General features: G+C 41.2%; 1 protein-coding gene across 1 annotated transcript in view; it reads left to right on the forward strand.

Moving 5' to 3' along the window:
- The first annotated feature begins 1,381 nt into the window (after positions 1-1,381).
- LOC126187739 (uncharacterized) overlaps positions 1,382-16,131 on the forward strand; it is a 330,635-nt gene continuing 315,885 nt past the window's right edge. The window contains exon 1 of the mRNA XM_049928989.1: positions 1,382-1,513. Within this exon, the coding sequence (XP_049784946.1) occupies positions 1,427-1,513 (87 nt within the window). The 5' untranslated portion in view covers positions 1,382-1,426. The remainder of the gene's footprint in view (positions 1,514-16,131) is intronic.

A 16,131-nucleotide genomic window follows, 5' to 3' on the forward strand; every position in this document is an offset into this window, starting at 1 on the left:
ACAGGTTGGTTGCAGGGCCTCAACTGGCCTCCCCTTAACCAATACACGGGCATCACTGGCACCGAGGCAGAACGAGCTTTCACCAGAAAACGCAACAGATCTCCACCATGCCCTTCAATAAGCTCTCGCTTGACACTCCTCAAGTCACAACAGGCGGTGGTTCGGGGTCAATCGAATGCACGCTACAGCTCGTCTGTCTTGGACCTTTCCTTGAAGTAAAGGATTTGTATCAGTTCGTTGTCACAGGAGAGGAATTCAGGGGGGCCGCACCAGACACATAGCGTTGCTTGTCTGTTAGCACTGACAACTGTACTCAAACAGCCGAGCGGTCTAAGGCGCTGCAGTCATGGTCTGTGCGGCTGGTCCCTGCGGAAGTTCGAGTCCTCCCTCGGGCATGGGTGTGTGTGTTTGTCCTTAGGATAATGTCGGTTAAGTAGTGTGAAAGCTTAGGGACTGATGACCTTAACAGTTAAGTCCAATAAGATTTCACTCACATTTGAACATTTGAACATCTACTCAAACGCCACTGGTGTCAGTCTTTAAGTGAAGGCCGTCGGCCACTGCGTTGTCCATGGTGAGAGTTAATTCCTGAATTTGGTACTCTCGGCACACTCTTGACACTGTGAATCTCGGATTACTGAATTCCCTAACGATTTGTGAAATGGTATCTCCCGCGTTCAATGTCTGTTAATTTCCTTCGTGCGGCCATAATCATGCCAATGCACTGCCCTTTTATACCTTGTGTTAGCGATACTACCGCTATTTGTATATGTGCGTATCCCTATCCAATGCCTTTTATCACCTGAATGTATAATGGAGTGTATTTCCACGTGGAACTTCTGTTCCTTGAGCTGTGTATATCCTCAAACAGTTTGCCTACGCATCAGGTTTACCATTTGCGTAATTTGGCTCTGGCTGCCCAGTACATACAGTGAAGACCTGCTGTATAAGAAAAAAACTTATCCAATATTTGAACTTCGGAAAATGATCATTTGCGTTGTGGTGTTTTGGAGAGTCTAGCAGCGGTACTCAGCGTTGTTTACCTGTCCATCAGAGAAATTTTGAGCTTCTTGAAGCAGCCATACCAGGTTAGGCTTCCTATCTCGGCTTGGTGGTACGGATGGATACGGCTGCACTGACGAAATGCCCTGCATCCCAACGGAGCGACAGTCATTTGTCAAAATGAGCCCCCAGCGCTCCCACTGATGACCAGAATTGCTCGTTGGTGCGTCTGGGGGATGCGCGCTGGGCCAGATTGTTTCCGATACCGGCCAGTGGGGGGCAACCCGGGCCAATTGAGGCGTAATGCAGCAGCGCATGTGGCGGTGACGTTGATAAAGTGGTCCCTTCCTGGCTGGAGGGTCGCTGGGGCACGGGGGGCGCGGACGCGGACGTAGATGCGCCAGTCCTGTCTGACGACGCCGCGATGAACGCGGCCGAAACCATCACGCTCGAGTTTTTGCAGGACCTCCTGGGCGGCGGAGACCCTCCGGTCACCGTCACCAGCTTCCAGGTATGTCCCACCACAGAGTAATCTTTGTCTGTGGTCCCACACTACCACTAATTTCCTGGTATATCCCACCCTACCACCAACTTCCAGACATGTCTCACCCTGTCATCAGAGCCTCTCGCTGCTTCCGGCCACGTCTAGCCGAAGAACTGTTTGAGTGTGACGACTTGCAGTAAATGACATACACGTTCATTCAGTCATGGTTTGGTGCTCCATGTTCTTCAGGCGTTGCTAACGTTCTCTAGTACCGCATGGGACGTACGCACTGAATGCTCTTAAGTCTAATAGCTCCTAAAGCAGGACGCAAGATTTGTTTGCGTTGCAAATGCTGTCATATTCCTATAAGCGGAGGAAGTCATGGTGCCAAATGGAGCCTAAAGATCATGTAACACACGTTTCATTTTACAGTTTGATATTTGGAACATAATAATTGATCTCGTCGACATAATTCAAGAAGCAATGACGTGAGCTCATTCCCACTACAATAAGATGATATCCAGGGGCTGCGAACACAATGCAGTGGTTTCAGACAAACTCCACTTCCACTGCGCAAAGCTATAGCTAGCCAGAGCTAAACGAAAATGTCTAAATACTGAGGTCTAAAATTTCAGTGTCATAAGCAGTAAGTTCAGAAGTCATCTATTTGCTGTGGCGTGTTGCACTATATTCCACTAGATGAAGTGTTTCGCGCAGGGAACAAGCTGTCGTACAAGTGTTAGTTCTAGTTAGTTTCACATTCCATAGATCATGATGTGGAACGAGTCATTTTACATTCATGTGTAAATATTGCTACATGGAGACCATTTAAAAACTTCAATTTTTTTAATTTTTTGCTCGTGTACTCATTAATTCCTATCCACTACTGCTACATAGTGCATAAACAGAAATTTTGCTACGGTATAGGAAGAGTTGTCGAATTTACCTTTGCTGTTTGGTGGATATTTAACATCGTTGGGCTGGTGAGCATACATTTTGATGGAAGCATTGTTCACCCATTTTTGGGCTAAGATCAACCTTAACGTAGCACAACGAATCTCACTTTTTCGTCTGGTATTGTAATTATGTGCATCATTTTCGTTTTGAGATGCAATGAGTTATTTATTACAAATTTGCATTTATGTTCTTCACTATTCGTTTTGAGCGAGACAGAAGAAGGGGAAAAGCGATTGTATAATTCACGTTCATAGCTCACTGGAATTAAACGAGCCCTGAGATTCTTACTGTATAAGATCCCATAAAACATTTACGACATAAAACGTTTCTACAGGACGATTGCAGGTGCGCACTACATATTATTTTTAAAGTACTTTTTGAGTAATGAAAATTTTCTTTCTTAACACTGAGTTACCTCATAACTTTAGTCCACAGGATCTTGCTAAATGATAATATGCAAAATATGTTAAATCAGTGATTTGTTCTACCCCAAATTTTGCAGTTATTCAATGTCAAAATCTGCGTTAACTGATTTGGTTTACGAGTTCAAGAATATTTTTTATTCACAGTTTACATTCCCATCAATGTGCACAACATAAAAGTTTGAAGTTCCCACCCCAATTATTATTTCCCCACCATATATTCCATTTTTCATTGCTGTACTAACAGCCCTAAGTTAGCGATGTATTACATGCTTCAGAAAAGACAGTAAATATTATGTGGGAACAACTTTTTTACTACTCTGTCGGAAATACCATAAAATCCAGATGAGCTTCTATTTTTGAGAGCATATATCATTTTATTAATTTCAGAAGGGAAAATGGTTGGGACATCTGTTTGATTTAATTGTATGAAAGTTCCTTTCCCGGCATACTTCTTTGATTTTTCTTTTGAAGTGCTAGTCTTGATTTACGAATTACATTTCGGAGCTGCTTAGACCTGCTACCTGTAACTGATCATTTATAGCATTTCCATTTGAATTAATAGTTACGTTATATTGCTCTGCTGTCTGTTGTCCTGTATTTCGTTTCCCTGCATTTGCCATAGGGTTAGGTGTGTTGTTAGAGTTACTTATTTCTTGCACAATGTGCAAGTGTTTCGCTTTTTTAATAAAATTAGTACTAACTTTGAGTATCTTTTCTAGTGTGCAACTACTGTAGGATTTCACTTTTATTGGCAACAGATACATTTATCTTTTGCTTCTGCAAGATATGCTTATCTCTGTAGCGATCCATGGGTTTTTTCAAGGTTGTTTATTGTTCTTTCTGATTAGTTTATGAAGAAGGCTTCTATCAATTAATAATATAAATTTGTCAAAGAAGAGGTTAAATTTTATGTCAGCATTTGGTTCGTTATAACAATTTGTCCCCAACCATCTATTGTATACCGTCCTCAAAAACTTTGGTTCTGGAGTTACTAATTGTCCTAACTGATTTCCAGTTATGGGAATCTATACTGTAGGTAATCGTCTTGTTTACTTCAAATCTGCAACATGATCAAAGAAAGCATTTGTTCCTGGGTGCACAGTTATTTTCATGTTTCGAGATTACCTTTTTGGAAAGTTAATTACTGAGATTAAACTGTACAATTATCATTTGGGAAATATTCACTGAAATCACCATACACTACTAACTGATTGTTATTATCTGACAGGTAACATAGTAAGGAATCCATATGCCCCACGAACAGTTCAAAATTTTCAAATTAAAAGTGAGCTGCTTTTCAATGTTAAAATATAAGCCCACATTTGTGTGTGGTGAGCTCTAGGAAATGCACTCATTTCAATATTTTCGAATTTGTGTACTGTCCTTATATATGTAGTTACTCTTCCTCCAAAACATCTTTCACTCGCGAATCTAATACGAGGAGAATGAACGGTTGCTGCCATTGTACCTGTAGGGAAAGATCTCTGCCATCTGAATTGTCTCAATATGAACCAAATTTAGACATCTGTGAGATGATCAGTCAACAAAATTGTCACTTTGTTACTGTTTAGTGCTACAAACCCCAGTTAATGTTTAAGAGCTTTTATGATTATAATTCAGCAGTATGAAAACTAGGCCATTGACGACTTATAGATTTATGAGTTATCTGTTTCATTACTGCACAATACTTTGATAACTGCTCTTTTTTCTTCGTTGGATGCTGGGACAAACAGATGACAATTAATCAGACAGATAGAGCATTTCATGAACTGTTGGGCATGAAATAAATGAGCAGGTGAATGTCCAAAAATCTTTCTTTTCATTTCGACCTTGAACAAGGGATCAATTTCTGAAGTTTATATCCATGTTGAATATTGTTCTTAGTGTCGTATTTTTTAGTAATGTCAACAATCTTTTAATTTAATTGGTGCTAATATTTTCATCATTGCATATGGATATGACTAGTATGGGACTACTAGTTTTATATCATTTTACCTTCATTTGTGTCAGTAAGGTTTCTCTTCTGTTGTTTCTATCACGCTAAATATTCCGAAATTCGGAAACAAATTCCCTACCAAGTTATTACTTCTTTTACATATTTCTCTTCGTACTTGCACATTCCAAAAATTCTCAATTTCTCTTTATCTCTCCCCACAATGTTTGACATCCTACAGCAACATTACAAACCCTGTGTTTCCATTTCTTATGGTTTCAGTTTTTTTATAGTCCAGATAATAATTTACTACGCCGTTTTACCTCAGATGTAAAGTTTCAGAATCCTCTTCATGAAACCTATGTCAATAACTGACGACAGGAGGACCTTTTCTTGAAGGAAGTTTCTATTCTCTGATCCAATATGTTTACTGAGTGTTGCTCCCTTCAGACATGAAAAATCTTGCTTTCTAAACATAAGAAAGCTTTCATTTCTTCTGCGATATCTTCCGAAATTCTGACGTTTAGCAGTCCAGTATTCTCTCCTCCACACCTCTTCGTAACTTTGTTCTCAGCTTTGTTTATTGTTAATCCATTTTTTTATATTGACTTACATCGGTGTGTTCGCCTTGTAAACTTACTTGTGCTCTGATCATTTTTTGCAGGTCACTCATTGGTTGTTCTACACACGAGCAGAAGAAACACATTTTTAAAATCATTAACTGTCCTGCACCGTTACTCTCGGTTTTTTTGTTATTATACTCTTAGGAGACCGGATATCTCGTCCTATCGTGCATTCTCGAAGGTCCCGTTAAGATTCAAAGTTTTCTAAAACTGACTTGAATTAATATCTCTTCAGCTTCAGTAAATTTATTCGATTTTTAAAAAAGTAAATGCTTCTCCTTCGTTTCTTGTGTTTAGACTTCACAACACACATCTAAGCGAAAATACCGACAAGTGTTTAAACTGAAAAAGCTAACGCATTCTGCATTTCACACGTACCGTTTTGCCATTCTGTAGACGAAAGTAATGCACCTTCTCAAATTTAATTTACATTAAATTGTACGGTTTCTGCCAACTGAGCAGTATTTTCCATGGCAGAGCGCAATAATTTGGAAACTCACAGTCACGAGTAAGTTGGAATTTGAGCAATGAGAATCCATCAGACATGTTGTCGAAGTCCAAACATAAAGATGATGTGCTTCTGTGACTTTCATAAAACAACTGAAATCAATTGAACAAAAGCATTTCTTCAATTTATTTTCTATCACGGTACGTTCTGACCGATTTTTATATATGTTTATATGGTCTGGGTAATTTGATCTCAGTTAAATTTATTGACAGCCGGTTCTTATTGACCCCTTACGCTGTAATTAAATGTAATGCCAAAATGAGATACACCACAATGAGCTCAGGAAAAGGCTTGATATCTGTGGATGAATAGCTATTCCTGTGCTAGCATTCGTCCGTATTGGTCGGGTGCTACCAAAAAGACAGCAGTATTTTAAGTACGATTATATCAACTAATGCAAAAAACGAAATTCACCTCTTCGGTCTCAAATCAAAGCAACAATACTCAAAGATTCCAGAAAGTCTGTCTCACTGGAGTGGATCGGATTATTACACCCAAATTCTTAGCTGATGTCGGTGGTTTCTAATCACTGTTATGGATGAAATTTTAATCACCGCCATTTATTCGTCAATGGAAGAGACAGAGGGCAGGATACGAGTCATTTATGATCACCAGGTTATCCTCCAACGTTATTACTGAAGTCTGAAAGTTGTTGACAGCCTCTCGTTGAGCGAAAAGATATGACGCTGTTGACCGAGTCTGATAAGCTCGCTCGACTCCATCGTGCTAATCGAAAGGTGAGGGCTATGTGCCGGGACTGTATTTCATCCTGTCCTTTTCATTTCACGCTCAAATACAGCAACACCAACAATACAACACTAAACTGCACCAGGCTTCGACACAGTTATCTACACGAAACGATACACGCTCGAAGCTCGACACTTAATTTTAGGAAGGTAAAGACACACCGCCTTTACTAGTTCGCTGCTCTAAACAGAATTTTGACTCTGATGATTAAACTAATCCTTACAGTACTTTTCGGCTGAACCTACAAATATAGAGGAGAATTCTTTTCTATAGTTACAGGAATCAGAGAAAACTTTAATTCAGAAGATTGTGGGTATGAGTAACTAGGTGTAATCAATAATTCAGTTGAGAGTTATTTGTCCTTAGAAGTAAGAGGCGTATTCCAAAAATAAGGTCCGATGAGCTGTATTTAACGGAAGTGTAGGCCTGAATGAAGTTTTACGCATGAACCGCTGTATATCGACTCTTTAGGAAACAACTGCAGGTTTGGTCTCAGCAGATAGCAATCGCCGAGACAATAATAGATCCCGCCACTTATGAAGTGCGCGGCGTGGTTAAAATTTACTGGTAAAAGGCTCTTCAGCTACTGAAATCCATCGTGAGTTATGTCTAGCGTATGGACCTGACCTAAAATAATTAGTGACAAACAAGTTAGAAAATGGCGTCGAGAACTTCGAAATGGCCATACAAATGTTCACGGTGAATAGGGGAGGGGCGGGCCCAGTATCCGGACCGACGACATCGTTGCTCAAGTGCACCCAAAACTTCGAAGTGAGCAGGGATTGACGATCAGCGGTTTGGATACTTAATTCCAAAATGTTGCTAGAACCTCAAGTTACAAAGTTGTCACTGAACAGCTTGGATATCCCAAAAAGTGAGCGAAGTGAGTTCCAAAAATGCTCGTTGCTCAGCACGAAGAGCGAAGTGCACGACAGATTTTGGAGCACTGTAAATGATAGGGAAATGACTTGTTTTCCCACTTTGTAAAGGGTGACGAGACGAGGATACCGTACACTAACGCAGAATCCATACCACAGTCATTGCAGTCACCGTACTGGGTTGGTAAAGGATGGCTGCTTTTTTTGTAGATGACAAGGGCGTCCTTTTGATTCATATCATGGACTGTGGGTCAACAGTTATAGCTGACGTACATTGTGAAACGATGACCAGACTGGGACGTCCTATCCAAAATCGACGCCACGACAAATCACGTCCTCCCCCCGTGCCAAAATCAAGGAGCAGTTTCAGATTTTCGTGGCAACTTCACGACCTTGCAGTAAGCACTTGGAAAAGTGGCTGGGCGGGCAACTATTTCAAAATGACAATGAATTCAAAACTGGCGCTACCAACTGTTTCAGTTCCCAGTCGACAGACTTTCACGCAGAAGTGTTAAAGAAGCAGCTGTAGCATAACTGAGACTTTATAGATGTGAATGGCAATTATGTGGAAAAGCAAAGTATACATTTAGTAAAACTCTGATGTCAATAAAATCTTTTTCTCATCGTCCTATATTTCTATGATCAAACGGAATTTAGTTTTGGAATACGGCTCGTACATCGCATTAACGTGACCTAAAGCCAAGGGCACTTGATAATTTTGCTTATCTTCACTCTCTTTTGTTTTATGGAATTATATTCTGGGACAGTGCACCAAAGAAGAAGTGCACAGTGAGAATATTGTACAAGGCAGAAAACCGTACATCTTACGTAAGCCTTTTTAGGGAACATTTTACTCGCAGGTTTTTTTTCCCCTTACAAGAAAAATCTTTGCCAGCTGAACTATGACTTGCGAAATTACAATAAAAGACACAAATATTTTAAATTTAGTTGTTGACTGACGCAACCAGCCACAAATAATTTTTAAATCTTTCATATTAGTGCCGCAACCGTTTCCAGGCTACCATGCCCATCTTCAGATGGCTAATATTTTCCGTTACACAGATTTTTTTGACAGACGGCATGTCGTCTGCTCCACAATGTACAGAATATTTGAGAAATTAGTGCCACTTTATAAGTTGTTTCATTAATAAAAAGTACGCCAAAGTTCTTGAATTTTTTCTATATAGTGCAAAATATTGGCGTTCAAGTAGATGGCGATTTGTTTTATTGTGGTCGATGTGGTTTTCTAGCTCGATGTATATGTTGTTGAACTCCTCATACAACACATATTGTAAATAAATTAGTGGCACACTTCATAATTATCTTAAAATGAGTGTTGAGCATCACACGTATACTACACAGTTGATTCTCATTAAGCAATGATCCAAGATATCTTTCATTGCATATTGACCCAGGATGTGAACAGAGCAAAGATGTGTGGGATGTGCAAAATGTAACATTCTAATAATAGAAAAATGTTTGCACTCTAAGAATAAAGTTATTACTAAGAAACAGTAGAAAAAATTGTTTTTGTTTTTAGCAGGCGGTTTTTTTCTACTGTCAGTGAAAATTATTGACGAAATATTTTAAAGTCAGCTGACTGCATATTGCAAAGTAGACATACATGTACACACATTTGTAGATTCAGATATTTCATTATCATTACAGTTTATAAGTTAGTTACAAGAAACACAGAATTAAAAGTTGTACAGTGGGATGAGAGCAACACATCTGTTCCTCATGGTCGTTTATATTTATACAACTTTATACCTGTATCTTAAACTTAAAGATTTGGCTTTTACCTGCTTGTCTGGGATGGAGTGGCGTTATGTACACTGGTGGGATAATGTTCAATAAGCTCCTTCTAACATAAAATCAGAATTTCGAAATTCCTACCAGATCCAAAGAAAATAAAAAACATACTTCAGATATACAGAATGGGTAGCTTTGAGGGATGAAGTAGTGAAGGCAGCAGAGTATCAAGTAGGTAAAAAGACGAGGGCTAGTAGAAATCCTTGGGTAACAGAAGAAATATTGAATTTAATTGATGATAGGAGAAAATATAAAAATGCAGTAAGTGAAGCAGGCAAAAAGGAATACAAACGTCTCAAAAATGAGATCGACAGGAAGTGCAAAATGGCTAAGCAGGGATGGCTAGAGGACAAATGTAAGGATGTAGAGGCTTATCTCACTAGAGGTAAGATAGATACTGCCTACAGGAAAATTAAAGAGACCTTTGGAGATAAGAGAACCACTTGTATGAACATCAAGAGCTCAGATGGAAACCCAGTTCTAAGCAAAGAAGGGAAAGCAGAAAGGTGGAAGGAGTATATAGAGGGTCTATACAAGGACGATGAACTTGAGGTCAATATTATGGAAATGGAAGAGGATGTAGATGAAGACGAAATGGGAGATGCGATACTGCGTGAAGAGTTTGACAGAGCACTGAAAGCCCTGGGTCGAAACAAGGCCCCCGGAGTAGACAACATTCCATTGGAACTACTGACGGCCTTGGGAGAGCCAGTCCTGACAAAACTCTACCACCTGGTGAGCAAGATGTATGAAACAGGCGAAATACCCTCAGACTTCAAGAAGAATATAATAATTCCAATCCCAAAGAAAGCAGGTGTTGACAGATGTGAAAATTACCGAACAATCAGATTAATAAGCCACAGCTGCAAAATACTAACACGAATTCTTTACAGACGAATGGAAAAACTAGTAGAAGCCGACCTCGGGGAAGATCAGTTTGGATTCCGTAGAAATGTTGGAACACGTGAGGCAATACTGACCTTACGACTTATCTTAGAAGAAAGATTAAGGAAAGGCAAACCTACGTTTCTAGCATTTGTAGACTTAGAGAAAGCTTTTGACAATGTTGACTGGAATACTCTCTTTCAAATTCTAAAGGTGGCAGGGGTAAAATACAGGGAGCGAAAGGCTATTTACAATTTGTACAGAAACCAGATGGCAGTTATAAGAGTTGAGGGACATGAAAGGGAAGCAGTGGTTAAGAAGGGAGTGAGACAGGGTTGTAGCCTCTCCCCGATGTTATTCAATCTGTATATTGAGCAAGCAGTAAAGGAAACAAAAGAAAAATTCGGAGTAGGTATTAAAATCCATGGAGAAGCAATAAAAACTTTGAGGTTCGCCGATGACATTGTAATTCTGTCAGAGACAGCAAAGGACTTGGAAGAGCAGTTGAATGGAATGGATGGTGTCTTGAAGGAAGGATATAAGATGAACATCAACAAAAGCAAAACGAGGATAATGGAATGTAGTCGAATTAAGTCGGGTGATGTTGAGGGTATTAGATTAGGAAATGAGACACTTAAAGTAGTAAAGGAGTTTTGCTATTTGGGGAGCAAAATAACTGATGATGGTCGAAGTAGAGAGGATATAAAAGGTAGACTGGCAATGGCAAGGAAAGCGTTTCTGAAGAAGAGAAATTTGTTAACATCGAATATAGATTTAAGTGTCAGGAAGTCATTTCTGAAAGTATTTGTATGGAGTGTAGCCATGTATGGAAGTGAAACATGGACGGTAAACAGTTTGGACAAGAAGAGAATAGAAGCTTTCGAAATGTGGTGCTACAGAAGAATGCTGAAGATTAGATGGGTAGATCACATAACTAATGAGGAAGTATTGAATAGGATTGGGGAGAAGAGGAGTTTGTGGCACAACTTGACCAGAAGAAGGGATCGGTTGGTAGGACATGTTCTGAGGCATCAAGGGATCACCAATTTAGTATTGGAGGGCAGCGTGGAGGGTAAAAATCGTAGGGGGAGACCAAGAGATGAATACACTAAGCAGATTCAGAAGGATGTAGGTTGCAGTAGGTACTGGGAGATGAAGAAGCTTGCACAGGATAGAGTAGCATGGAGAGCTGCATCAAACCAGTCTCAGGACTGAAGACCATAACAACACAACAACTTCAGTGGCCACTCTTTCCACAAATTATCTGAATATCTAGATTCGTGTATTAAAAGTTCTGTTCGCTACAAAGTACATAGCAGTGTTCGTTGTAAGACTGTAACTCTGTAAAAGGTAAATATAGGTCAATACTTTCTTTTGAAGAATATCAATGTAATCAATTAATGTTAAGCTAGCAATATGAGATGAACAACATCAGGTATCTAGCATAACTGAGGAGGTATCAGCTTTTTTACTTCGTTTATTTCTTTCAAAGTAACAGCTTTCTCTCTCAGTTACTTAACTAAATTGATTGGTTTGCGCATGAATTTCCTCAAGCAGTATACTGATGACTTATTAATCATATAGTAGGTAGATTAAGTTATTATGATTTGCTCGTTTTTTGTAACTATATTCAAGGAATGGCCAAAATATGCAACACTGAAAACGCAACATATTATCATGTCTAATGCGGTGAACTCCTTGGCATTCGAAAGAGCTTCTTGCCGTCTCGGAATGGATAAATAAATGTCGTGCATGGTTTTCAAGGGAATATTACACCATTCTTCCTGGAGAATAGTGGAAAGTTCCCCTAAAGGCCGGGCGGTGTGGGCGAGCGGTTCTAGGCGCTTCAGTATGGAAACGCGCGACCGCTATGGTCGCAGGTTCGAATCCTGCCTCGGGCATGGATGTGTGTGGTGTCCTTAGGTTAGTGAGGTTTAAGTAGTTCTAAGTTCTAGGGGACTGATGACCTCAGATGTCCCAAAGTGCTCAGAGCCATTTGAACCATCACCTAAAGATGACGGAGATGGGTAGCGATGACGCATCCTTCTCTGACGACTGTGGTGGCCAGTGTAGTTGCGACAATTCATCCTCGTGCTCACAAAAACTGTCTTGGACGATTCGAGCTGTATGATCAGGGGCTCTGTCGTGTTGGAACGCGGCATCACCTTTGGGGAACGAACATCGCACCATGAGAGGGACCTGGTCAGCCAAAATGATCACATAAACCGTGGCAGTCTACGACCTTGAGGAGCAGCCATGGGGCCCATGGAATACCCGACATGACTGCCCAAATCATCACTGAATCCCTGCCATGTTTCACTCTTGGGACGTTTACTCGGCAGAGGCTGGAAACTGAAAGAAGACTTATCCAACCAAATGTCATTTTTCTGTTGCTCCATGGTCGAGGTCATACAGCCTCGGCACTACGTTCTCCTGTTGCGGGCGTTTGCAACACTGACGAGTGGTTTTGGAATCCCAGCTCGCCGTGCAGTTCCCTGCTTAAGGATCTCCCTTCGTGTTGCTTTGGTGCTAACAGTGCTCGCGAGTGCGTCATTGAGTTTTGCAGTGACTTTTGCGGCTGTCGCCACCTTGTTTTTCGTCACAGTCCTCTTCAATGCCCGTCTGTAACGACATACAACACACACTTCCGTGCACTAGCTGACATAGCGGATGATGCTTTTCCGCTCTACCTGTACATGGTTTAAATCTTACAAGGAACCCCTTGAGTGCGAAGCAGAAAGTTCAAATTTTACCAAATTTCATTTGAAAGTGTTGTGTTAACAATTATGACAGTAAAAATTGCTGCTAATATCTCAAGACGTGCATGAGGAGGGCGACAGAAAATACACTACTGGTCATTAAAATTGCTACACCACGAGGATGACGTGCTACAGACGCGAAATTTAACCGACAGGAAGAAGGTGCTGTGATATGCAAACGATTAGCTTTTCAGAGCATTCACACAAGGTTGGCGCCGGTGGTGACACCTACAACGTGCTGACATGAGGAAAGTTTCCTACCGATTTCTCACACACAAACAGCAGTTGAGCGGCGTTGATTGGTGAAACGTTGTTGTGATGCCTCGCTGTAAGGAGGAGAAATGCGTACCATCACGTTTCCGACTTCGATAAAGGTCGAATTGTAGCCTATCGCGATTGCGGATTATCGTATCGCGACATTGCTGTTTGCGTTGGTTAAGTTCCAATGACTGTTAGCAGAATATGGAATCAATGGGTTCAGAAAGGCAATACGGAACACCGTACTGGATCCCAACGGCCTCGTATAACTACCAGTAGAGATGACAGGCATCTTATCCCCACGGATGTAACGGATCGTGCAGCCACGTCTCGATCCCTGAGTCAACAGATGGGGACGTTTGCAATACAACAACCATCTGCACGAACAGTTCGACGACGTTTGCAGCAGCATGGACTATCTGCTCGGAGACCATGGCTGCGATTACCCTTGACGCTGCATCACAGACAGGAGCGCCTGCGATGGCGTACTCAGCGACGAATCTGGGCGCACGAATGGCTAAACGTCATTTTTTCGGATGAATCCAGGTTCTGTTTACAGCATCGTGCTGGTCGCATCCGTGTGTTGTGACATCGCGGTGAACGCACATTGGAAGCGTCTCTTCGTCATCGCCATACTGGCGTATCACCCGGCGTAATGGTATTTGGTGCCATTGGTTATATGTCTCGGTCAGCTCTTGTTCGCATTGACGGCACTTTGAACAGTGGACATTACATTTCACAGGTGTTACGACCCGTGGCTCTCCCCTTCATTCGATCGCTGCGAAATCCTATATTTCAGCAGGATAATGCACGACCGCTTGTTGCAGGTCCTGTACGGGTCTTTCTGGATACAGGAAATGTTCGACTGCTGCCCTGGGTAGCACATTCTCCAGATCTCTCACCAATTCAGAACGTCTGGTCAATGGTGGCCGAGCAACTGGTTGGTCACAATACGCCAGTCACTACTCTTGATGAACTGTGGTATCGTGTTGAAGCTGCATGGGCAACCGTACCCGTAGACGCCATCCAAGCTCTGTTTGACTCAATGCCCAGGCGTATCAAAGTCGATATTACGACAAGAGGTGGTTTCTCATGATCTATGCACCCAAATTGCATGAAAATATAATCACATGTTAGTTCTAGTATAACATATGTGTTCAATGAATACCCGTTTATCATCTGCATTTCTTCTTGGTGTAGCAATTTTAATGGCCAGTAGTGTAAGTGTCCCGGGAGGTACAGAGATCAGCTTTCTATGTTGTGCGTATTACACTTCACAAAATGGACATCGTCAACATTCAAGAAATGTTAGAAACAAACCATTAACTTTCACCATGAACACCGAATGAAAAATGGCCGCCACAGAAATCACAATGATTCTCACCATCAAGGTCCAAGCCGAACTCCTAGGGAGATTCAAACGGTTCAGAGCGTTCAGCTAAGTATCTACTCTTAAAGAATCCACACAGAGTCATATTGGTGAAACGGGATGATGAGAACTGATGGAATCTGGTGACGTACAACCAAACGCTAAACAATCTGTTTTGGAGCTTATCGTGAAACTAGCTATTCTTTGAGACGTAGCTGCAGATAGTGCTTTAGTATGTTTTATAGGCACGGAAAAAAACACCTAGAGGCTTATTTGTCCAGTCGTGGGTGGCCGCTGTGGCCGAGCGGTTCTAGGCGCTTCAGTCCGGAGCCGCGCTGCTGCTACGGTCGCAGGTTCGAATCTTGCCTCGGGTATGCATGTGTGTGATGTTCTTATGTTAGTTAGGTTTAAGTAGTTCTAAGTCTAGGGGACTGATGACCGCAGATGTTCAGTCCCATAGTGCTTAGAGCCATTTGAACCATTTTTTGTCCACTCGTTCCAGGTGGTATGAACTGCAATGTCATACAGTTTTCAGTACGGGTAGTTTGCTCTAAAGCAGTATGATTTTTATACGCAGATCTGGGATCAATCAAGAGCAAGTTATTTCGACCAGATATTGGCCAAAAGCAGTGCTCGCACCATAGTCCCCTTACTCCCATTTTTCCACATTGTTTGCTGTGACGTAAATATTCCCTACTGCCCTTTCAAGGGCACACACACGAGAATAATCGTAGGGGGTCAGAGTACGTCCAACATCTCTTAGTACAATAAATAACTTTCCAGCCAATTCAACTTCCAGATTAACAGTCGGTATAACTTCGTAAGAGTGCGTTAAGGCGTTGATGTTACTTGATCTTGTTACAACTCTCTCGGTACGCATCATTTCCAACAGTCCTTTCACGCGCATTTCCTCTTCAAATCCCGACTGGTCAGAGTTGAAAACGAATTCCTTACTGAACGATGGGACAAGTTTGTTTATCTCATCTACAAATTTTCTAGCCGATTCTGCAGTTTGCTGCGCATCGTCAAGGAGACACTTCAGTTGAAATTTCGTTATCTTATGTCTGCCAATTATGTAGCCCAGTTTGAAGTTATGCAACCATCCACTGCTCCCTTGATATTACGGTAATGTATGTCGCACGCATTTTGATGTGCGTAACGTCATGGGTCACTATCATGCACATTCGTAAATTACATCAAGCATACTCGAAACGGGCAGATACCAGTTTTTGTGACAAGTGCGCCTTGTCCTCCCTTGAATATCCGTAATTTTTCTTATGCTCTACACGCTCATATTGCAGCAGGCTTATTCGAAATCTGTTCATAATTGTTTATTTTCTGTGCAGTGGATGATGTTCCATGTAGAGGATGACAATTATTGAACTATATGAAATAAAATAGTCATAACTTCTGAACGGTTTGCATTAGTTCGTTCAAACTGTAGGGATGGTTGCGGTGCATGATGGGAATTAGTATGTGAATGCGCACGCG

This window comes from Schistocerca cancellata, chromosome 5, assembly GCF_023864275.1.
Source record: "Schistocerca cancellata isolate TAMUIC-IGC-003103 chromosome 5, iqSchCanc2.1, whole genome shotgun sequence".
Lineage (NCBI taxonomy): Eukaryota > Metazoa > Arthropoda > Insecta > Orthoptera > Acrididae > Schistocerca > Schistocerca cancellata.